Source organism: Artibeus jamaicensis, unplaced genomic scaffold, assembly GCF_021234435.1.
Source record: "Artibeus jamaicensis isolate MK-2021 breed Jamaican fruit bat unplaced genomic scaffold, CSHL_Jam_final scaffold_625, whole genome shotgun sequence".
In the NCBI taxonomy this organism is placed as follows: Eukaryota; Metazoa; Chordata; class Mammalia; order Chiroptera; family Phyllostomidae; genus Artibeus; species Artibeus jamaicensis.
In genome coordinates, this window is record NW_026522051.1 from 2,265,821 (window position 1) to 2,289,449 (window position 23,629).

The 23,629-nt window shown below is 48.4% G+C and overlaps 1 protein-coding gene across 5 annotated transcripts in view; it reads left to right on the forward strand.

The window, feature by feature from the left end:
• NME7 (NME/NM23 family member 7) overlaps nt 1-23,629 on the forward strand; it is a 94,173-nt gene that overhangs the window by 8,138 nt on the left and 62,406 nt on the right. For all 5 annotated transcript variants that reach the window (XM_037167509.2, XM_037167511.2, XM_053659303.1 and 2 more), the window contains exons 2-6: nt 14,382-14,489; nt 15,146-15,312; nt 16,067-16,177; nt 18,746-18,796; nt 21,183-21,390. In XM_037167509.2, coding sequence (XP_037023404.1) covers nt 14,382-14,489; nt 15,146-15,312; nt 16,067-16,177; nt 18,746-18,796; nt 21,183-21,390 — 645 coding nt within the window. The remainder of the gene's footprint in view (nt 1-14,381; nt 14,490-15,145; nt 15,313-16,066; nt 16,178-18,745; nt 18,797-21,182; nt 21,391-23,629) is intronic.

Below are 23,629 nucleotides of genomic sequence, written 5' to 3' on the forward strand. Positions count from 1 at the left end.
AAGGCTTTTGGATTTCATTCCAAATGCACTGGGAGAGTGCATCTCACATAGTTTTCCTATTCCATCAAGCCATTTTATTTTCCTTGCATCCGCCTTATTTAAACTCCAGCCACAGTAGATGGTCTTTCAGTGCTTATTTTCATTCTACCTGTTACATCGATGATCTTACAAGCTTTGGAAGATATTTTCCTGTTCCCTTATCTTTGAAGATCAGCGATTCCCAGTTTCTTCCTTCAATTGCCTTTTCACAGTTCAGCTGCCCCTCCCCGGGCCTTTGGTTTCCGTAACATCTTCTCTAAGGTCTGGCAAGCAGGGCTGCACCCCAGGTGGTGGCGCATCATAGTTTCTACGTGGGTTGTGTGTGTTCAGCGTGATTTCACCTACGACCTTTGCAGACGGTGCGGTAGCCGGAGACTGGAGTATCTTGTTGTCCAGAAGTCTCTCCAGTGCTTCCTGCGGACCTCATGTTCATTTCCCTGCAGAAACTGTCCAAACTGCTTCACTTTCTAAAGCTGCTGACATTTAAAGACTTCCTGTTCCTTAGATGTGAAAAAGTGTAGCTGTTGAAATGCATGGCTCAGTCCAAGCTTATTTTGACAGCAGGCACTTTGTCCAATTACGTTGCTGGTGTTTTCTCTCCTGATTCACCGTATGTGCTGTGCTTGCTTTATTTTTTAAAATGTGTTTCCACACGCATGCATAAAGGCTGTAGATTTTTTTGATACACGTAAATTTGAATTCCATCCTCTGTTTTTTATAGTTCTTATACAAGCTAAATAGATATAATATATATGTGCTATATACATTTTATGTAGCATATACATGAATTATACTATAAAATATATGTATATTATATATAAAACACATATGGCATGCATGTATTCACATCTACATAAAATATTTAACTTATTCTGTTACAGAAATATAGTCATTTTTGGAGACTTGAGAATATAGAAGTAAAAATATAATTAAAGTCATTTGAAATATCGCTGAGTATATATAATCACTAGTAATATTTTTGTATAATATCCCAGCCACACATACCTACAGGTATTTATATATACACACATGCATGCATGTGTCTTTCTATTGTATACATTACTTACATATCTGTTTTTTCCACTTAATGTATCTTACACATTGTTCCAGGTAAGTTTTAAGAACTATATTTTATTCTTTCATTTGCTCTCATTTAACCATTCCATCTATTAATTTTGTCCTTAACACTGTAGGTAACATTTTTGCGGATACACTTTTACACAGATCCATAATTAATTCCCAGGATAAGTTAGAAATAGAGTGATTGGGTGGCCGGCCGTGTGCGTTTTGAAGGCTTTTTGACACGTTGCCCGCACATCCCCCGGGCGCCCTACCGCCTGCCAGACCTCCAACGATGGTTTGAGCTCTTTATAGAAATGTTACCTTCCTTGCCCAGGGCATTGAGAGAGAACGATGGTAGATTACTGTGTGTTCTGTAGATGAGAAGCTCTGTTAAGACCTATGTGTGATTATTTTACATCTTTTATAAATCACACAAACTCCAGAATGGATTGCCTGTGCATCCTGAAGAAGGTGGAAGTAACCGATCCTGAGCTGTCTCTCTCAGATGCTCAGCCCCGTGCTGTTTGCCTGTTGGGGGGGCGGCACCCCGCTGTGCGCTGAAGGCCTGTCGGGGCCTGGGAATCTGTATTTCCCGATCCTCACTCCAGTCTCAGCCTCTGTGTATATTGACTGGGCAACGGGTAATCTTTGGGGGCAATTGTTTTCTCATTCCTAAAACCAGAATAATAATTTCTGTTCAGAATATTTGAAAGCATTGTCGGGAGGGTCATCTGAGATGACCAGTGTCCGTGAAAGACGTTGGTGAACTGCAGTGTGCTCCACGCAGGAAGTGCACGGCTTCCAGGTTCCCCAGAGAGCTGACATTTGGGGGAAGTGGATGGACGTTAAAATCTGAGACAAGTTTTAGAAATAAGTATTCGAGGTTAGTGGTGTGATTGTCCGGCTTTGTGGATGTTTGAAATTTGCTTTTATCTACTAAATTCCTCCTCTCTCGATTGCTGTTATAGTTCATTTTCCTGGTGGGAGCAGGCAGGGGAGGAGGGGCAATGGCAGGGACATTCCTGAGACCTAAGCATGTCTAATAATGTATTTAGCAAGTATTAGACCTGAGAGCAATGCATTTCTACTCAGCTTAAGTGGATTAAGCTGTGAGTCTGGAAATTTTTTTGTTTGGTGACTTGGTTGTAAAAGTACAATGAGCCCGTTTGGGCTCATCTGGCTCTTGCTACACAGGCTCGGAGACGTGGGTCTGGGGAGAAGGAAAACCCCTCCATCCAGTGGCAAGCTCCGCTCGACCACCTTCGTTAAATTAGCTTGCTCTTCAAGTTTCTGGACTCTAACTATACCTGCCCAGATCTCTGAAAGATGAATATTTGTATAGCTTGGGTATCTGAATAGTTTTTATCATCAAAAAATTTTACATTTTATATCCGAAGGAAGAACGGATCCTGTAATAGTGGCATCACTCCGCCTTCCCCCCCCCCCCCGGCATTTCCATTTAAAATCTAGTAACAGCCTCGAGCTTTTTGCTGGTCTCTCAGGACATACAGAGGTCGAGGCGTACAGTGCGGGAACCTGGTCAGAACCAATGTGGAAAGGCTGAGCCCTCGCACAGAAGTGGGCAGGGCCTTTCGCACTCACCCCCACCTCCATCCTGCCCACCCGAGTGCTCCATCTCTGGGACACCAGCAGGAGCAAGACGGGATCTCTCTCGAGAGGAGCTCACAATTCGGGGGACCAGAGGAAGGGGAAGAAGGGAGAAACGTGGTGCACTTTGTATCCCTTAGGGAGATTCAGCATCCTTATTCCTAGAATGAACGTGATGGTAAGACCAGGTCCGTCGTAGGGACGGTCCGGTGGTTAAGTGAGAGAAAGGGCTCCGCCTGATGCTTTACCTCGGACGCACTGATGCATTAGCTGCTGCGGTGGCTCCTGCTGCTGCTGTTCCTGTGGGGTGGGTGCAACCGGACCTGCCCGTGCAGGGGCAGAGGAGACTGATGACCGGGGGGTGGCGGTCATCAGGAACAACCGCGTTGGTTAACTCCAGCTTTTTGTGTCATCTTTCGTTCACGAAGTTTCAGGTTTTCTTTAACTTGTAAAAAATATGTATATATGTATATATGCAAAATCAAACTTACGCATGCTAATGTTACCACGGATTCCTTAAATTTTCCTGAAGATGTTTGAGAGCGGGTTGGGAAACAGTCCCCGTGGCACTGTGCAGCCTGGCACTTTGTACAAGTAGGTGCTTAACAAATGCTTTTTCCCCATTGCAGTTTCAGGATCCTCTTCCACGCTCTCTCACTCTCCTTCCTTCCTCTGCTTTCCTAAGTATCCTTTTATTTCTCTGGGAAAGAAAGCTATCTGAAGTGAAGAGAGAGGGAGAGAGGGAGGGAAACATTTCCAGGACCAAGACAGAGAGGGACAGACATCCAAAATCCAGGAGGGAAAAGAGACACACCCAAGGCCAAGCGAGAGAAAGAACTAGGGACATCTCTGCTACTGCCTCTCCCTCCCGCTGCCCCCGTGTCCCTGCTGCCCCCGTGTCCCCGCTGCCCCCATGTCCCCGCTGCCCCTTCCCCAGGGCCTTGCTCAGTCTCTGGGGAAGGCATTGCTGGTGGAGGACGAGTCTGTCCGCCTTCAAATTCACACACCACATTGGGAGTTCACCACCCACCTGCCTCTGGCTTTGCCTCAGCCCCTCAGCAGGTAGCAGGGGACGGGGGCTCCTGGAGCGCAGGGCTGGTTGCTCCTGGTCCTTTGCATCCCCAGGCCTGGCCCACGGAGGCCCTCAGGGACAGATTGCTCAAAAGACCATCCAGACTGATGCAGAGGGCTGTCAAGAAGAGACTGTTCCTGTGTGTTGCAGCTAAGTCCTTGCTTGTACAAATAGTACATCTGTGACCTAAAGACAGGTTAGGTTCAAAACAGACTGAAGCTGGAGAGTTTGCAAGAGTAAGTTAGATTAATCCAAGGGATAAAAAAAGTTTCTTACACATACCAATTAAACCATTTATGTCGTGAAGAACGTATTTCTGAAATTGTTTTTTTAAAAGATTGTATTTATTTTTAGAGAGCGGGAAAGAGAGGGAGGGAAACGTCGATGTGAGAGAGAAACATCCATCGGTTGCCTCGCTCAGGCCCTGACCGAGAGCCTGGCCTCCTGCCCAGGCGTGTGCCCTGATCGGGAATCGAACCAGCTACTTTTCAGTTTGTGGGGACAACGCCCAACCCACTGAGCCACACTACTCAGGGCTGTTCTTGAAATAGTTTAACAGGATTAAAAAAACTTATTATTTTTAATGTTTAAAATCTGGGCAATTTACTAGGCATTAGAAGCAGAAGAAGAGCTCTCACCTTCCATGGAGTCGCTGACTGAACCGGGTAACTTCTTCATTGGCTAAAACATGCTTTGAACGTATATGTGGGTTTTTTTTTTAATTGGGGGAAGGATGAGAAAACTCAGATTAGTGTCCTTTTTATGCAAAGGATCAGAGAGAAATGAAATGGTCGACTGGCGACTGCAGAGGGATGGATTAAAAACCAAAGGAAGCACTGCCCTATAAATAAGGGTGGGGGCCTGTTTGTCTTGATAGCTAATGCGTATCGTTTATTGAGCACCTTCTCGGCATGAAGTTCTCTTCATAGAAGGAAACAGCCCCAGAGTAAACACACAAACACCCAAACTTGTGCTGCTAGTAAGTGACGGGCCCTGGATTTGAACCTGCGTAGCCTGGCCCGTGCTCCTTTCAATCTGCTGCACCTGGAGCAAGATGTTTATTTTTTTTTTTTAGGAGTCAATTTCTTCTGCACTTTTTCTGGCTATAGAGAGAAGTGCAGACTTTGCTTTCTTTTTGAAAATGGAGTTTCTAAAGCATTTGAGTAATACACATTCTATTCAGAAACCATAATTAATATTTTGATACTCAATTAGGACTTCTGCAAAATTATTGTGATTTAATATATAATTGTAGGGCTGAATCGCCGGGTGTTTGTACAACACCCGAGGTTGGGATGTGTTGGAATTCTCATTGAACACTAGGTGGCACCCTCTACCGCAGGACACGTTTCTTTCTGGAGCGAGGTCCTTTGTGGATTTGAGGAGTTGCTGGTTACTTTCAGTCACATCGATGGGGCACAGAAGGACCTTTTACTGAGAAAGCACAGCATGCACAGTATAACAGATTATCGCTCATAAAGCCAAAGACACAACTGCCCCTTCACAAATTAGAAAACAGAAGCCTAAATGATTTAAAAAAAAAAGCTCTCCTCCTGTGGGATTAAACTTGAAAATATTTTCTTAGAATCTTTTACTCACCCAAAAATACCCTTTATTTTATTTAAAGAAAACCCCAAACAGTAAACTACTAAACTAAACTATCCCACGAATCACATGGCAAAAGTATTCTGAAAGGCGGGGCAGGCCACCCTCATCCGGAGCCCCCCAGACGCTGTCTGGGGGTCAGCACGCCCCCCCTCCCCCCGCACCATGCTGGCAGAGGCGCATTCAAAGCCCCCGGAGTCTGCACTGCCGGCCAATGCTCCAAGACGCTCGGGCACCTTCCCTCTCTCATCGGCTTTATACACAGCGTTGACAGGCAGGCTCCAGCCATTGCGTGTGGGCAGGGGAAGAAGAGGAGTCCCCCAGAGGGGGTAGGAAGGAGTAAAACTCTCCATTCACAGGCAATATGGGCTTAAATGTAGAAAATTCTAAGGAATCTTAAAAAAAACCAACCTTATAATGTGTTCAGCAAGATTGAGAGATAGAAGATCAATATAGAAAGATTAATTATATTTCTATACATGACAATGAACAATCTGAAAAGGAAGTTAACACATCAGTTCCATTCAGAGCAACATGAAAAGGACAAATGCATCGGAATATTTTCAGCAGAAGTGCAAGACTCACATGGAAAACCACGGTGCACTGCAGGGTAGGATTTAAGAGCTCGGCACACAGTGGCACTTCGTGTTCGTAGGTCGGCAGAATCAGTCTTGTGGAGGCGGCAGTTCTGTCTCAAGTGGCAAACCAGTTTAGTGCAGCCCCTGTGAAAGTCCCAGGAGGCATTTTTGCAGCAAGTGAGAAGCGGACTCTAAAGCCAATATGGGAATGTGAAGGACCCGGAATAGTCAAGACTGTGGCAGACTCCGGCCAGCAGAGTCCGCCTGTTGTGACTGAAGACGAGGAAAATGCACAGGCTGCAGCGGTCCTGGGGAAAGGGGACGGCGCGGCCACTCTCTCAAGGGCAGGCCACCCCGACCCTCGCCTGGACAGGCTTTTATTGTTTTCCTGGGGTCCTACATCAAAGAAGGGTTTATTATCTATTACATAGAATATTATTGTCTACATTTTAGGTACAATCAAGGAAATGAAAATAGTATGCGGAGCTGATTAGCTCTGTCCTTGGGAAAATTCACACAGGCTTTGGAAATTACCTTGAAGATAGACAATACACATTTGTTGTTTCAGACCAGGGTGAGGGAGTTTTAGCAAGAGCGAGCCATAACAGTCTGTGTGCATTTTCTGGGCCTGATTCCCACGGGACAACTCAGTTTGAAGGTCTGGCTCCCGCCCACCACCTCGCTTCTGTAAGTTTTTCATACAGGACTGAGTCACATTTGCCAGGCCAAGACAAACCGGTCCCCTACACAAGACAATTTTGAAAAAGAACAAAACTGAAGAACTGACACTTCCTGATTTTGAAACTCGTACCGAAGGCACAGTAATCAAGGCGGTGTAGTGGTGGGGCTGGGCTAGACATGTGAACCAGTGGGACGGGACCGAGAGTCCAGGAGAGGCCTGGTGCAGTAAGTTGATTTCCCGCAGAAATGCCAGTGCCTTGCGAGGGGGAAAGAGATATTCCTGGAAGTGGTGCTGGGACTGGTGGATGGACGCCTGCGTGCGATAAATCTAGGCCCTGACGTCAGAAGTGACTCAGAATGGGCTACAGACCTAAATGTGAGAGCTAGAACTGTGAAGCTCTTAGAAGAAAATACAGACGTGAATTTTTGTGACCTGGGGTTGGGAAAAACCTCCTTAGATACGACAACAAAAGCCCCAACAAGCAAAGGCCACCCCGTAACCCCCTGCCGCACATGCACCCCAATGAAAGCGATCTGGAAAGACAATGGGACACAGCACGTAGCATCAGCATCTCGAAGTCCTCTGCTCCTCGCAGGGACAGAGATACAGCCTGCGCAGCTGGGGTCCTTAAGATGCTTCTGACCAGCCTGCTTGCAGAGGCGGAGGCGGAGCTGAGGGGGGCTGGCAGTGGCAGGGAGCCTTTGCTCCCCCAGATGGCAGAGGGAAGCTGACCAGTGCGGTCTGGCAGGGCCGGAGTTGGGGGATGAGCCACTGCTGCCTGTTGGCTAGACCCTCGGGCAGGTCCAAGGGCAGGAGGGGCCTTGCTGAAGCCAGTGCTGGTGGGTCAGACACCGAGCAAGTGGAAGAGCAGAGGGAGGGTCGGCAGGGACAAGTGGAAAGCGGCTATCACAGTAAGGGGTGAGGCTCAACAAGAGTGGTTCCGATGGAACCAGGACCTCGACACCATCTTTTAGATTCAAAAATAAAACTTACAGGTACTACGTACATTGTCATTTTCTGCATTACAAGAATGATTCCCAGCCAATAATAAAGCCAGTTTTCTAATTGAATATTAAGTGGGTAGTGTGTAGCGTAATTACCTAAGTGTTCTCTGGCTGCCACAGGGCGGGGCAAAAGTAGGTTAACAGTTGCAGAGTTTAATCTTGTGTTACTGTTGATTCGTTGTATTGCTTTCCACCCGAACAGCTGTAAGCCCACGGTTACCCCAACCTGTGTCATCAGACCCGGGATTTCTTTTTCAGTTCAGAGCCGATTCTTTTTTTGGAGCATTGAGGTTCAGCTAACTGGTGACAAGTGGCCGCTGGGGGGTGACTTCAGCACTGGGGTTACCTGGTGCTTTATCGAGGATGTTTTCTAGGGCGCGAGTCACAGAAGCCAAACCTACCCCCAAAGGTAAAAAAGGCGTCTCCTTTCAGAACCTTTCTGGAAACAGAAATCATACAGATAAAGGAGTGTTGAGTTTCTGATTTTTGTTTCTGAATTTTGGAGACTGGATTTCTGCTGTTTTATCAAGACCTGGTGCTGAACGTGTTTACTTGTTGCTTTCAGGGGTTTTTTTTGTGGTGGCATTTATTTGGTTTTTCTCCCCAAGGCCTCGGGACTAGGCGGGCGAGGCTGCAGTTTCCGAAGAAGTGGATGGTATAATTTCTGTCCTCCAGAGAAGCCCCGCCAGACAGCAGCCAGGGCTTCACTGTGGGAACAGCGGTCCGGCCGGGGAGAAACGAGGGTCCCTGTCGATCACCGCTACGCAACAAGTCAGGAAACTGTCGCCAGTCACTTAACTCACTGGACCTTCTGTTTCCTCCTCGGTCGTGTTCTTTTGATCCCTGAAATTCTGTGAAAGTCAAATGCCAAGTACAGAAATATCGGATGGCTGGCAGTGTGGGGAGGTGGAGACCTCACAATAATCGCGATTTCTGTGAGGTCTCTAAAGCAGCGCCCGGCCCGGCTTTCCAGGGGGCCGGTGTCCCCTGGCGGGCAGGGCGCCCGTGGGTTTTCACGTGGTAATGTGCAGGTTTAAGTTTACAGTGGTAAGCAGAGCGGCAGCAGTCTGGGAGGAAGACTTCTCAAGGGATCTCAGGGCCCCAGTGGGAGGAGGTCTCGGGAGCCTCCTCCTGCAGTGGGAGACCTGCCTCTGCGGTCCCTCCGCTCAGACGGGAAGTGGCTCTGTTCTGGCAGTTTCACCCTCCGGGTTCTGGTTCCAGTTCCAGCTCCGGCAGCACCGACTTGGATTCTGCGAAGCCCCACAGCGATACCTTTGGCTGCCGCACTGTTATCTCAAGGGGCTTTTTAAAGAAAACCCCATCTTGGAAGTGAGTGGGCTCCACATTGAATGTCATATTTTCACAAAAGAGAAGACATCTGGCCTTATACTGCACTTTTTTAAAAAGAGAAAAGTGATTGCAACAGTTGTACTTAGTTCTTAAAGAATTAATGTAAGCACAGAGGCGTAAAGAGCTACGTTCAGTGATTGCCCCACCTTTTCCTCTGAATGCAGCGTGTCTGTCCCACTTGGCGGATGAGAGGCGCTGAGCCGGGCTCCACGTGAAGCCCCTTCTCCCTCCTGTTCGCCTTTCCAGGTGGGGCACGAGGGAGCCATAGCCCGCTGGGAGCAATCCCAATGGGCTCGGGGTCGGTTCCGGGTGCCCCGGAGTCAGCACTGGACGCAGTCTGATATGCGAGATGTCCTTGACCCTGGAAAGAAGCCCCGGAGGGAGACTGTTTGGTAAAGGTTTGATGCAAAGCGAGTTAACGTGTGAAGTCTGGTCCGTGGTAGCGGGAAATACAGAGCTTTTGGTGGTTGTGTTCTGGTTTCCATGTACTTATCGCCACGGCGTCAGAGCGAAGCACCGGGAACTGCTCTGCATGTGTGTTTGCCTGCTGTGCCAGTAATAAATCTTCAGTGAGCCACCGTGTCCTCAGGGCGTTCAAGGTGACGTGGAGTTTGTTCTAGGGAAGCCACGTGTCACCAACCCTCACTGGGAGCCGCTGGCTCTCAGTGGCAGGGTCTCACTCTTGGGTCCTGTGGGTCCCTGTTGTAACGTCTCTCTGGGTGCACAGAGGAGGCCTGGTGGAGCCTGGGAGACCGGGGGACCGGTCGGCTTCGTCATCCGTGTAGCGTGATGGTGCTGCAGAACGCTGGGAGTGGACTGAGACCACCCGCCAGCTCTTCCTCATGCAGACTCTGAAAATCGGGTTTCTAGTTGGCTCAGGACTGCTCTCTGTGGTGCAGCATAAATCCGTTTCCGTGTGACTTCGGCAAGGGAGCGCTTCTGCATGAAGGAAATGTTGTGTCGCCTGCTGTGAAGGAATTTTTCCTGAAATGCAGCATCCTAGAGCGCGATGGACATTTTTCAACGTGTGGGCAGAGTTCCAACCTGACAAGTGTGGCCTGATCTTCGCCACACTCACAGCTGTGTTGCCTGTGAAGCTCGGCTCTAACAGGAAATCAGGTGGAAGGGGCTTTGTTTGGGGTTCAGGAGACCCAGCGAACTCGGGCCCCCCACCCCGAGCCCCGTCTCACCAGTCTTCGGAGAGTGGTTTGGAGCCTGGGGCCTGGCATCACGCGCCGGGTCCGCCTCTTCACGAGCTGTCTCGTCTTGGACACTTGTTTTTTAGCCTACCCGAGCCATGGCTTCATCATCTTTAGCGGGGAGGTCATACTACCGTCTCCCTCACAGTGCCGTCAGGAAACTCGCGTGAGGGGTCAGAGCCACACGCTTAGCACACAGCAGGTGCCCGACAGAAGGCGCTGGCTCTTCACTCGTCACTGTGGCAGTCTCGCCATGTCGACCCACCACGATTTGTTTGCTCGTGCGGGTTTTACATGACCCACCTCCTTCAAGTCGGGGATTGTTTCTCGGAGTTCACGGAATGTACCGCAGAGCTGGGCCCCAGATACACGGTTGGTCAACATCTGGGGTGTGAACCAGTCAGGGCAGGAGTGGAGTGTCTGATCATCGTGGTACAACGAACAGCATGAACGTGCCGTCTCTACCACCGCGGGTGTGCAGCCCCGGGGTAGTGAGCGCACTCCCGGGCTTGCGCCCCCGTCACCACCCTCCACCCCCCCGAGTCTCTCTCACCAGTAAACAGAACTTCCATCTCCTTCTCCCCAAGCCCCCGGCAACCACCAATATACTTCCCGTGTCTGTGATTCTGACTTCTCCAGGGGCCTCCTGTAAACGGAATTGTGCAGTATGTATCGTTTTGTGCCTGGCTTGTGTTACATAGCATAATGGCCCCAAGTTCACCCCCCGTGGCAGCAGATGCCAGAATCTCCTTCCTTTTTAGGGCTGAATGATCCACCATGGTGTGTACATACCCCCTTGTGTTTATTCATTCCTCCGCTGGTGGACACTCGGGTTGCTATTAGGAGGAGTGTTACTTAAACATTAGTAACATTCTGATTGTATTTCTCCACTCAGAGTGCTCACTGGCTCAATGACTCACTCTTGTCACTTTGTTTTTAAATGTGATCATCTCTCTTACCAACCTGGCGATGTCCTCGTGCAAACGCTGCCCTCTCCGGCCCACAGGACACCTGTACCCGCTCCCAGCTCTGCCCCCACGTGGCCTTTGTCGTGATGTCGTGGGAATCCCTCTTCCTCCGATGCCTGCGGGTTTCATATCTCACAGACCGTCTGAAGTATTTCCGGGCGTTCTCTGGAGGGCAGTTTTGCTGTCGGTTCATGCCTGCCAGTCTTTATTTGTCATTTTAGGGCAGTTGCCAAGGTCCTGAGGGGCAGGATTGTTATCTTGGCCTCTGTGTGTGTCCCTTCCTCCCGCCCAGCACCCGGGGCCGGGCCCGGAAGGGCGCTCCTTCTGCCCCCATCAGTTCAGTCTGCACAGAGCCTGCTGCGGGTCACCCCAGGTGAAAGGGGCCCACAGGGCAGCGTCATTTAGAGACCTCCTGGTACGTTACTAGAAACAGGGTACGGAGTAGTGCCCTGTGGTGCCTGTCTTGTCCCCCACCACCACCAGGGGTGTTTGTGGGGGTCGAGGGTGGGTACCACCTGGAGGGGATGGGCCAGGTAGGAGCTTAGAAAGGATTATTCTGTTTGTTCATTGACTGATTCAACTTGTGCTTGTTTGAATGCAAATGTGTGTGTGTGTACACACAAGATTTGACCGGTGTACTTTTAAAAAAAACTTGTAAATACGTTAATGACAAGCAGTGGCTAATCACCTTAATTAGTAGATGTACAAAGTAAAGTTTTTATAAATCGGATGTAAAGTAGTAAAATATAGAAATGCATAAACAATGAAATGTCTCATAATCTTGCAACAGCAGGTAAAAACGGGAGTGTAAAAACCCGACTCGTGTATGCTGTGTTAGTGTTGCATACACAGTTTTCAATAAGAGTCAGTGCTCTCATTCTGGCTGGTGTGGCTCAGTGGGTTGAGCACAGGCCTGCAAACTGAAAGAATTGGTTCTTTATACGAGTCTAAGATTGCAGTGTTGACTAGCGCCAGACTCTGTAGGCACTGCGGGGAACACGAAAATGAGTGGCAGCCGCGACTTGTCCCCAGGTTACATTGAGGTGGCACAACCTGCATCTAAACAACTATAAATGTACCTTCGGGGGGCTCCGGTGAAGCGCGAGACGTCTTCAGGTGCCGAGAGATGTCTGTTATCCAGGAGGCTCGCAGAGTTTAACCAAGCAGGTGGAATTTGAGTGGTGTCTTGACAAGAACATATGTGAAGGTTTTGGAGGAACTGAGAGAAGGCACTCAAAGGTTTAGCAGAAGTCCCGCGGACGACAAGGTATGCGTTACACCAGGTTGGCCCTGGTGTTCAAAGGTTTATTCCGCAGCAATCAGAACTGAAATACGGTCCTTTTCTGTTTTGTTCCTGGAAAAGCCAGGGGACCTGGTCACTGACTCACAGTCATCTGGGAGTTGGCCTGCACTCGTCTGTGCTCGCCGCCCAGAAAGAGCCAGCGGGTCTTGCTCAGACAGCGGCTACACTCGGCCCCATCCACAGACCCATCCTTGCAGAGGAGCAGCGAGCTGCCTCGCCTGGAAGAGGCAGAGTGTAGCTGCTGGGAAGGCCCACCGTTTTCCTGAGTGGGTGGGCTTTCATTTCGGCAAATCTCTGAGATAGGTTTTCTTTTCTTTAATAAAATGTAGCTTTTGCTCCATAAACAGAGGATCCAGCTGCTTTGCCTTCTCTAGGGGTCCTGTGCTGGCTCCGAGGGGCCCTTCTCCCAGGACCCCTTACAGCCCAGCTTGGATACCGCTGCCAGAGACCTGGGAAACGGCCTCCGGGGCCCCCCACAGCTCCAGAGTGAGTCCCGTGCTTCCCCCGTTAGTGGCCTCTTCCCCCGACTTCCTAGGACTGGGGTCTGCCTCTGTGCTCAAGGCCCCTGCAGACCAGAGACTGTGCTCACTGTCTCCAGGCTCCGCCGTGCTCCTCTGATCCAGAAAGCTCGGTTTCCTGTGGTTTTGGGGTGTGTGTGTGTGTGTGTGTGTGTGTGTGCTGTATCCCGTTATTCTAGTTGTTCTCAGAAGATACCACTGGTTTGCTATAAGCTGCTTCATCAGCCAGAAGCAGTAGTTTATTTTCTTTGTATTGACACTGTTTTCTGGATAGTGTATTTGTGCAAAATTCAACCACCTGCCTCAGCGTCAGTGGGTAAGGGGCGGTTCTGTGGTTAGGCTGCCAGGACCGGTAGAGGTGCCCGGGTTCCTGAGTGTTTCATCTGCCCAACAACCCTGCCCTTCGACCTTCCGACCTTCTGACCTTCCGTTGCACATGCCTTGTTGCTTCCACTTTGGAACGGTACATGTTTATCGTAGTGAAGGCAACAGTTGGAGCAAGGCTTTGAGTGGATGGATGTTTTGATACAGACTAAAAAATTTAATAGTCTACCAATATTCAAATTTTATATTAAAAGGGGAGTACAATACTAGAAAACACAGTGAAACCTAAGCTTTAAAACTGTATTTATAAGAAAAAAGTATGGGAAAAAGCTATTACAAATGTCACGGTATGTTTCATATTTTACTTCTGTTTTGTCTTGACTAATAAGCATTGTTTAGACATGTCTTTTATGGATGATCATGGAAAAAATAAGACAGTGTGTTAGAAAGCTGGCCCTGTGGCCCTGGCTGTTGTAGCTCAGTGGATTGAGCGCAGGCCTGAGAACCAAAGGATCTCTGGTTTGATTCCCAGTCAGGGCACACACCTGGGTTGCAGACCAGTTCCCCAGTATGGGGTGTGCGAGAGGCAACCACACATTGATGTTTCACTCCCTCTCCTGCTCCCTCCCTTCCCCATCTCTCTAAAATAAATAAATAAAATCTTTAAAAAAATAAACTGATCCTGGCTGGTGTAGCTCAGTGGACTGAACACCAGCCTGTGAAGCAAAGGGTCACAGGTTCCATTCCCAGTCAGGGGACCCCTGGAGGGCCCAGTGGGGCACCTCGGAGAGTCCAGGGAATCCCCAAAATAGTGACGTTACTCAGGAGGACTGGAAGTATTGAGAAGTTCTTAGTCGTGTTTGCGATACTGAAGATATTTAATAAGAAATGAGACGGACACACTTCTCAGAGTGTGTCGACAACTGGTATCTTTAGAAAAGGAGAATAATTCAATCTATAACAGAACGCTTGTTGTACCTATTTGGTAAATCCTGCTTTCAATTTGTACGATGTCCACAAGACCGCTCATGTTTCATGGTAGTGTTAAAAAGCCTTCTTTTTCTTGCAGAATCACAGTGAAAGATTCGTCTTCATTGCAGAGTGGTTTGATCCAAACGCTTCCCTTTTCCGACGTTATGAGCTTCTGTATTACCCAGGGGACGGGTCTGTGGAGATGGTAAATGGTGGAGTCTGTCTTTGGGGGACAGTTGGCAAGGGGGCGACCCTGGGGCAAGGGGAACAACCGGGCTGCATTTTAGGTACGTACTTAGAAATACTTTTACACGGATATTTGTTAACGGGAATTCTTTGCCTGAAGTGGGGCTATGCAAGTTTTGGATTAAGCAATAGTCAATACGTGATAATAGGAAAAGATTATCCTGATCCTAAACACATCACCGTTATTAAAAGCTGTTGGCTCTTCACAGAACCACGTTGAAGATGATCGAGCTGAGTGTCCCTTTATTGGCGGCCTGTTTTATGGGTGCATCTGTTTGGTAGTGGGATTTTGGGTAGGCAGGAAGGCAGAAATCGGGCACACCTCTGGGATTTCAGAGGTGCTAATTTGCTGAAATGATTTGGCAGTAAGCAAATCTTTGCATTCAGGAATTTTAAAAAGTATCAAATTTGTAAGACTTTTTTATGTTATTACCGGAGTAGCCCAGGAAATAGAGAAGTTATAAAAGAAGTTATGATTTGCATTTACAGCAAAAACAAAACAGAATGCGGCCTATCTTCACTAAGGCAGAATTAAGAACTTTTTGTAGCTTATGGTGAGATTGTCGTCCCCTGCCCATAACCGTGTGTTTCACTGCAGTGTTGTTTGGCTTCCAGCACGACATGAAGAATCACCGCACCTTTTTAAAGCGGACCAAGTACGAGGGTCTGCACCTGGAAGATTTATTCATCGGCAACAAAGTGAACGTCTTTTCCCGACAGCTGGTGCTAATTGATTACGGGGATCAGTACACAGCCCGTCAGCTGGGCAGTCGGAAAGAAAAGTAAGAAAACAATCATATGTTTTTTTAATTCCGAAAACATTATGTCTTGGTACCAAATTCTAATTTTTTTTGTTTCTATCTTTAGATATTTAGCTATAACACCCAGTTCAGTGTTAGGACATTTTTAGCATTTTGCGGACCAGACTCTGTGACTTGCTCTTCTCTCCGCTTCCGCGGGAGCCAAGCCTTAGGCAGAGGTTATTTTCTGGAGGCAAAAATCACAGGCTTTTCTGCCCTCTCAGCAGTCATAGTGACAGGCATCGAACTGACCACCAAGTCTGTTTGAAACGGGAAAGTCCTGGTGTGGGGGGTAAACATGGCTTATGGGGAAAAGGTAGTGCCTTCAGCTGTAGACTCTCATGGGTAAGATCAGTACGGAACCTTTATTTATGTTGTCGTTGGTGTTTTTGTACATATTTTTACCATTTTATTGCTTTGCTGCTTTTTTTCTTATTTTGGTTAGTTGATATGTAGGTGTTCTCTAATTTTGGCGCATTGAAACGATGACTTTCACATGTTTTTCCCTAGGCTTTATTACTATTGTTAGGTTGGGTACCTTATTTTGATTTTCTTGGGAAAAATGTGAAGTTATCTTAGTGTGTAGAAGTTTTGAAGAGGCATCAGTACACGTGTCTCTGTCGCTGCTGGCGCTGCCCGGCGATGCAGACGATTAAAGAAACGAGACAGTGCTGGGGAGTCAGCAAAGTCTGCCGGGTCGTTCTTATTTTCAAACTTGTCCTTTATTTCTTCACAGAACATTAGCCCTGATTAAGCCAGATGCCGTTTCCAAAGCTGGAGAAATCATTGAAATAATAAACAAAGCCGGATTCACCATCACCAAGCTCAGAATGGCGCTGCTGTCCAGGTGGCTGGTAGCTCACTTTCAGTCCCTTAAAAAAAATCATCTTTTATCATTCATGTCATTGTTTACGATTTAAAAAGGCAACAGAATAGACTAGTAATCTAATCAGAGTGAGAAAATAAAAGAGGATTGGTAATCAGTGCCTGAACTCTGACCACGCCGTCGTCCGATCACACCTGCCTCCTTACCTGTATATTACCTGCCGAAACCCCATCTGCTTCATTCCTGACTCCAGGGCGTGGTCATTGTGTCCTCTCAGTATGTCGGTGTGACTCTGTATAAAAATGGTGGAAGGAGAACTAGATGTTGCCTTGTTTCCATCTGACATGAGAGTGTTACTGCCGAGCTTTTCAAAAGTGATGCCCTCGGAAATGTTCGGATTTAGCGCCTCCCCATATGCACAGTGGGAGGGTCTCCTGTTTACGGCTCTGGAACGCAGTCTGTTCTCTCTGATCTGGTGTTTTCTGAGTTACTCGGTGGAAATAAGACTTGCCTACAGTAGGGACCCTACTGCAGCCACAAGGCGGGGCTGGCTGCGGCCCCTGTCACCTGTTCTGTGTGTTTGTGGTCAGGCGTCTTCTCACTGCTGTCCCTGGGTCTCTAGTCCGTGGGGCCGCTGCTCTTCTCTCTCTGTGAGCAGTGGGACAAGATGGTCGATGTCGCTTCGGTAAGTTTGATCCCTAGAAACATCAACAAAACATCCTCAATGCAACCCCAACAATGACGTACATTTAATTTGGACGTTTCCCCTCTGGGAGATTGCCTGGTTTTATATCTTCTGGGAAGGCAGGAGGCTTATATTCCGGAGCACAGAGTCTAGAGGCAGTTTGCTTGTAACTGCGCCCTTTACTAGGTATGTGACACTGTGAACCGTTCACCTCTGTGCGTCAGTACAGACGCCTGTCAAAGGCTGGTCATGATGGCGCCTGGGCAGGAAGTTGTGAGGGTGATGGGAGTTGAGTATGTGTAAGGTGCTTTGAGAACGCCTGGCTCACAGTGAGTGTGTTCTCGTTGTTCACTGTTAGTAGTAGTAGTGGCAGTGGTAGTGATGCCATTATTATTCAGTGGAGACCAAGGCCATGACCTTTGTAAGTGGTTAACTTTGCCCCCTTGTTGTGTGTATGGAGAATGCTTGCTGTCAAAGCCGGCAGTGGCACTGAATTCTGGAGAGGTGTTTTTGAGTAGTTTTAGTGAGATGGAACGTGTTTTACATCCCTGCACTTCCACTGCCTGATAATTTGGCCTCAAACTTCCCGTGCTAGAGACGCCCAAGAAAACGTCATCTTTAATTGTTCATACCACCTATGCATCACTATTAGCATTACTGTCGAGTCTTGGGTTTGCCACAACTTAAAAGCTAAAGAACTAGCCTGTTACTCTTTCACAGGTGCTAGCAGAAGATGTGTGACTTCCGGGTCAGAGATGGGGGGACTGTTGTGGCACAGCACGCAGCACGTGGTTCTGCTCACCTCCTCCGTGTCCCCTTGAAAACGAGCATGTGGGCCCTGGTGGATGTTGTGTACACGATTGATTGCATCCCAGCTGACGGGCATTGAACTTGGGCTACCCATTGTTTCATTAGCAAGTGGTAAACAAGCCTGCTCTTTGTAGCAGAGAGAGACATGACCTCATCCCTCAAAGTTAATCTCCATAAACATCACTCGGAGGAATGGCGGGACACAGAGCAGCCAGGGCCTTGTGTTCTTGGCAGGTGCAGCAGGACATGTCAGGAGCACCAAGACCCTCATGTAGCACCTCCCAGCCCTTAAGTCTCTTCTAAACGTATCGGCTCCCAGGTCAGTTCCTCCATTAACATAGTGTGCTAAAGGCAGCCGCTGAGTTTCACCTGACTTCCTAGTTCTGGTTCCTGAATCAACTCTTTGGTTAAGGTAGGCACCAAGATAATATTTCCTGAAAGAATAAACGGCTAGATCTTTGTGAGGGAATGGTGCATTTCTTTATTAGAACAGCAACAAGACTTCTCGAAACGGCGATGCACTCCTTGTATCTCTTTCCATCTAAACGTTTAAAGGTGGAACCAGAGAAGAATGATGGGAGGAATTCCTCTCCACTCATCCTGGTTTCAGTTTCACATTTTGAGCAGAGGTAGCTGTGGGGCCGGTGGCATGTGAGGAGAGAACAGAGAAGCAGTCTCAGCAGTTCATGAAGATTTTTTAATCGATGAGAAAGAGTGCAGCTTTTCTCTTTTAGCAGCTCAGTTGTGCTGAAGAAGCAGAGCAGGCCATTTGGCAGCCTCGCCACCAGCTCCCCGGAATCGCTCCCCGCGCACATTTTCAGGCCCGAGTTTCGCTTCGTTTTAGGCTGTAATGCAGTGTGTCCATTTCATGTCTGTGAATTCTTCACCTTGCCCTCTAGAATTTTGTTTTCTGAGGGGGGTAGTACAAAGGGCATAAGGAAAAACATTTTTAAAAGGAGAGAGTTGAGCATGATATTTGGTAAAAAATCATTAATTCAAATACAGATGAAATAGAGGATTTCATTTCATTTTATTAATGCAAGCTAAAATATTTTTCTTATGTGTTAACTCTTGTCATTTTGATTGTTTTATAGGAAAGAAGCATCAGATTTTTATGTAGACCATCAGTCAAGACCCTTTTTAAAGTAGGTACCGAATTTGGGGCTAATGGTGTATAACGAAGAAAATCTTAGAAAACCAAAGAGTCGTAATTTTACAATTAAAAGTTTTGTTACATGAGAAGGATCTGTCCAAAGGACCACAGCAACATCTTGCAACTGCAGAGAAGTTTTGTCTAGGAATCCGTTTGTCTGTCCCTCTATTAGATCAGAATTCTTATCTCGTCATTAAATATCTTGAAAGCACAATCAGGAGCACACAGGATAATTTTAAATTATACGGAACACAGATATTTTTTTCGATTTCAGTAGGTTCAAAGTGGAGTGGTTATTTCATGTCGAATATTTATTTTTGCTATACTTCAAAGCAACTATTTCTAGCAATCTCATGTGTAAATCAATGTTCGTTGAGCCCTTCTATTTTCAATAATGCGATGTGCATTTTGTTCCTTGAAATATAGTAGAGGGTATATCTTAGAAACCTAATTCGTGTTCTGAACATTCGGGTGGTTTTTAAATTGAACTGCGCCTGTGCGGGCGGTGTCACTGTTGACAGGAGCGCTGCGTTTCTAACAGGGAGGGATGTCAGCCGAGCGCTAACACGGATGTGCTCTGGGGCATCCTGCACGGAATAGCGTTGTTTTTTTTTTAATTAAGATTTTATTTACTTATTTTTAGAGAGAGAGGAAGGGAGGGAAAAAAAGAGGGAGAAAAGCATCGATTGGTTGCCTCTTACATGTGCCCCAACCAGCGACTGCGCCTGCAACCTCGGCATGTGCTCTGACTGGGAATTAAACCTGTGACCTTTCACCTCACAGGACAATAAGCCACACCAGCCAGGCCAGAATAGTGGTTTTTTTTTTAAAGTTTGACATAAGAAACTTATTATGTTATAGATCGTTTTGAATCAAGCATTATGAGCTGTTCCCAAACCTCATTAGAGTGGGCTCATATAATTTTCCTGGAGGCTGCTCTTCGTTACAGTCTTTGTACGTGTGTGTCACAGTGTATCACAGCTCCTGCTTTAATGCCCTGCCTGTGATTGCTATGCAGTGAGTTGTATCCCGTGGACAGACTGACGGGCTTTCACACTGTATTAGGAAAGACACGTCGGCGGATGAGCTGCCATGACCAGGCAGTTTCACAGAGCCGTGTCTGGCGCCTGGGCACGGCGATCCCCGCATCTGTGCACGGCACCCCCACGCCACGGGCTTGTTCTGCCCTGTGCTCGGAGAGTTCTGTGTTCCGAGGGCCTGAGAGCATCGGTTTCTGGAGCAAAGCTTCTCATTTTACAGGCTGCTCTGATTGGTAGTGGGGGATCGTCAAATGCTTATCGAATGGGCAAACACATGCTTCCTTTTCTTAGATTCATTAAGTCCAATGGCTGGTCACCTAAGGCCTAGCAGAATGTGTACGAGGAGGCCATGGAGGCCTTTTAGGACGAAGGGCATGAATGCTCATGTGCACGTGTTGTTTCCTAGAAATAGTCTTCACCACGAGTGATTGAAGAAGGCGGCACTGCAGGGGCCACCAGGGAAGGGGGCGTGGGCAGCAGTCAGGAGTCAAGGGCACAGGACGGCTTGTCACACCAGACTCCCCCCTCTCGGTTTAAAGGAGAGGGAGACACAGCTTCCCTCGGAGAGTACGCTGTCCCTGCTCAGCCCAGTCAGAGGGATGGCACCGCCCTGTTCCCAGTGAGACTTTCCGTTGCCGCCACACACACACACACACACACACACACACACACACACAAGTACAAAAAGAGGCTTTGCCTTGCACACCCGGGGGAACTGTGAGATTCAGTGCTGGCTTTTTCATCGAGAACCTATGGGTAGACTCTGCCAATTTACGGCAGGAATAAGTCACAGCGGCTTTGATACTAATAAAAGGGCATTTCTTGAAAGCCTATTGCTTTCCATTTTTTATAACTAGACCAACTAAATGCTTATCTATTGAAAGTTGATTGTCCTTCTTTGAATTCTTACAGTTTTACACAAAGTGAGCACTACAAACATGTTATAAAACATCACTGTCATCTCATGAAATTTCATTTGACTCCAGTAACAAAGCACATGAAAATAATAGGATTTTTCCGTACCTCTCAGAGCAAATGGGAGAAGCATAGATCAACTGTGTGCATTTTAAGTCGTGAACTAGTCTCGGTTCAATGGAAGTGATGTTTCTCCCAACAGTCGACAACACTAGCGGTCCGTGGTGGGTCAGGCCACTGCAGGACACTCAGTGTGTGAACAGTGCATCTTGCCCCTGTCAGATTCACTATATCCAGTAGTTCTGAGACCGTACCATCCACGGATGTGTCAAAATGCTCAAATCGCACTGTGTCCTTCTTGTGAAGCGAGACACCCAGGTGGACGGAGATGCAAAGCGAATCCATCTTCTCCCTGTTTCCTAGTGAGCTGATCCAGTTTATTACCAGCGGTCCTATCATTGCCATGGAGATCTTGAGAGACGATGCTATATGTGAATGGAAGAGACTCCTCGGCACTGCCAACTCCGTGGTGGCGCGGGCGGACGCGCCCGGGAGCATCCGTGCCGTCTTCGGGACCGACGGCATCAGAAACGCAGCCCACGGCCCCGACTCCTTCGCTTGTGCAGCCAGGGTAAGGTTCTTACAGACACTGGGTTCTGCTTGGGCTCGAGAAGTGTTTGACATCACAGTGTGGCATTTCTGTCACCTCCCCCTCAGGCCGCCTCACACAGCCAGTCTCAGGGCCCCGTGCCTGGGACTGAACAGTGTTTCCGTGATCTGCCCCCTGACCAGCTGGTGACCTGCTCACAGCCACGATATTCCATTTGAAATACTTGTCTGGCTTCTTCTCCCAAAGACTAACATTACTGAGGCTCATCAGTATTTGAACTACTGAATTTATGTACAAACACCAGTTTATGGACTGTGAATGGTTAAAAAAAAAAGGCATTACTTGAAACAGTGTTTCCTTGACTCTTAACACTCTTTTCATATATATGTGTATCTGGTGTTTATGAAAACATCTTTCTACAATTGCCTCTTATCTTAAATCCACCCAAATAAGGTGTCACACGGGGTTCACACCGACGTGGAATCGCGAGGTGCAGGTTCGCGAGTGGCGTTGCAAGAGGCTTCCCAGCCCGCACACTGTGCCTTTCAGTCTGGTCGTGTTGGCAGTGAAATAGCACTAGCCAGCTTTGTAGTCACTGACTTTTCTTCTCCTCACAACCTGATGAGTACATTTCTTCGTCTCGCCTTTCCGATCAGCCCCGAATCGGATCACCGTAGCCTCCATCACCGTTCTGTTTGTACCGACAGCTACCGAAGCCCCCTATTCTCTTCTCCTGTCCGCTCACGCTCAGTTTATGAAAATTTACCTGGCCCAAGCAAATGAACTGTGCCCAGAATGATCATCCTGAAACCAATCGTATCAACGGTCCAACTACCGGAAACCCTCAGGGAAGGGCCGTGTCTTGTGGAACAGCCTCCAAAGCTCTGACGGGCCCCGCCCTTCCTGACCACTTCTGCTCGCACCGCTCTCCCCCGACACCCCCCCGCCCTGTGTCCCAGGCGTGCTGACCGCCTTCTGCTCCTAGAAGAGCGTGTTTCTGCCCGACTAGCTCAGTTTACAGCAGAGGCGACCACGTGGTGGGACGGGGGGGAGAGGGAGGAGGACTGAGGAGGTCGTGGCAGTGACTGTGTGGTTCCGCAGATCACGGCAGTGCAAGATGGTTGGCTGTTTCTCTGAGGAAGGTGGAGAGCCATTGCAGGGTTTTGATCGGAAGATGGGCATGCTTGGCTTGCCGTTTAGAGAAAGCGCTCCCTGTGCTGCGTTGAGAAAAGACTGTAGAGGGGCCGGAGCAGCAGCAGGCGGCCCAGGGCACAGGCTGCAGCTAAAGTCCAGGGAGGCGGTGGCGTGGGCCGGGGTGTTGCAGTAAGAGGGATACGAAGATACAGTTTTAAATGCACGTTAATGGTTGAAGGTCAAGTGATCAAGATTCCTGTCCAGATTGAATAAGAAGAGTATGAAAAAGGGAGAGAGATCAAGGATCACTCCAGAGCCCTCAGCCTGACCAGCAGAAAGGAGAGGATCCACGTGGACTGAGGCGAGGCAGGCTGTGGCTGGACTCGGTGCGCACGCGAAGTAGCGGTTCTGAGTTCGCACCACAAACTCAGCACACATGTGGGTGTCCACCTAGAGATGCTGAGCAAAAATCATGTCCCTGAGTTTGCAGTTTGGGGGAGAGGTCAGGGGGTCTTATATGTGGGGTCACTGGCACAGAGATGGTATTTGCAGACATGAGCCTGGGCAGGTGACCCAGGGCAGAGTGTCGCTAGAGCAGGAGAGGGAGCAGAGGGGTGGCCTGTGTGTCCCTGTAAAAGGTGAGAGAGGAGGAAGCAGCGAGGGAGGGAGAGAAGGAGCCACGCGCGAGGCAGAAGGGAAGAACTCGGAGGCGGTTGTGTCCCGGAGGCCAAGGGACGAACTTGTTCAAGGGGAGAGTGATCAGGGGCGTCCCCTGAGCAGAAGTCAGAGGAAAAGGGCACTGAGACTTGACCGTTTTGCACGTGGGAGTCAGTGGTGAGCTTGGTGACATGGTGTCCGTGGAAAGCTGCTCAGAGTGGATTTAAAAGAAAACTGGAGGCAGGAAGGGAGACGGTGGATGCAGAACACTCGGGAATTTTGCTGCAAAGCTGGGCAAACAAATGAGACAAGGAAAAGTGGTCAGAATGGGTTTTTTGAGAGGAAAAGAGTTGTAGGCATGCGTGACCACCTGCTCACTGCGAGAGCGGGGAGAGGTGTCCCTGAGACCGCGGGCGGGAGGGGGTGCTCCTCAGGGACTTTGGAACCTGAGGAAAACCTGCCACCAGTG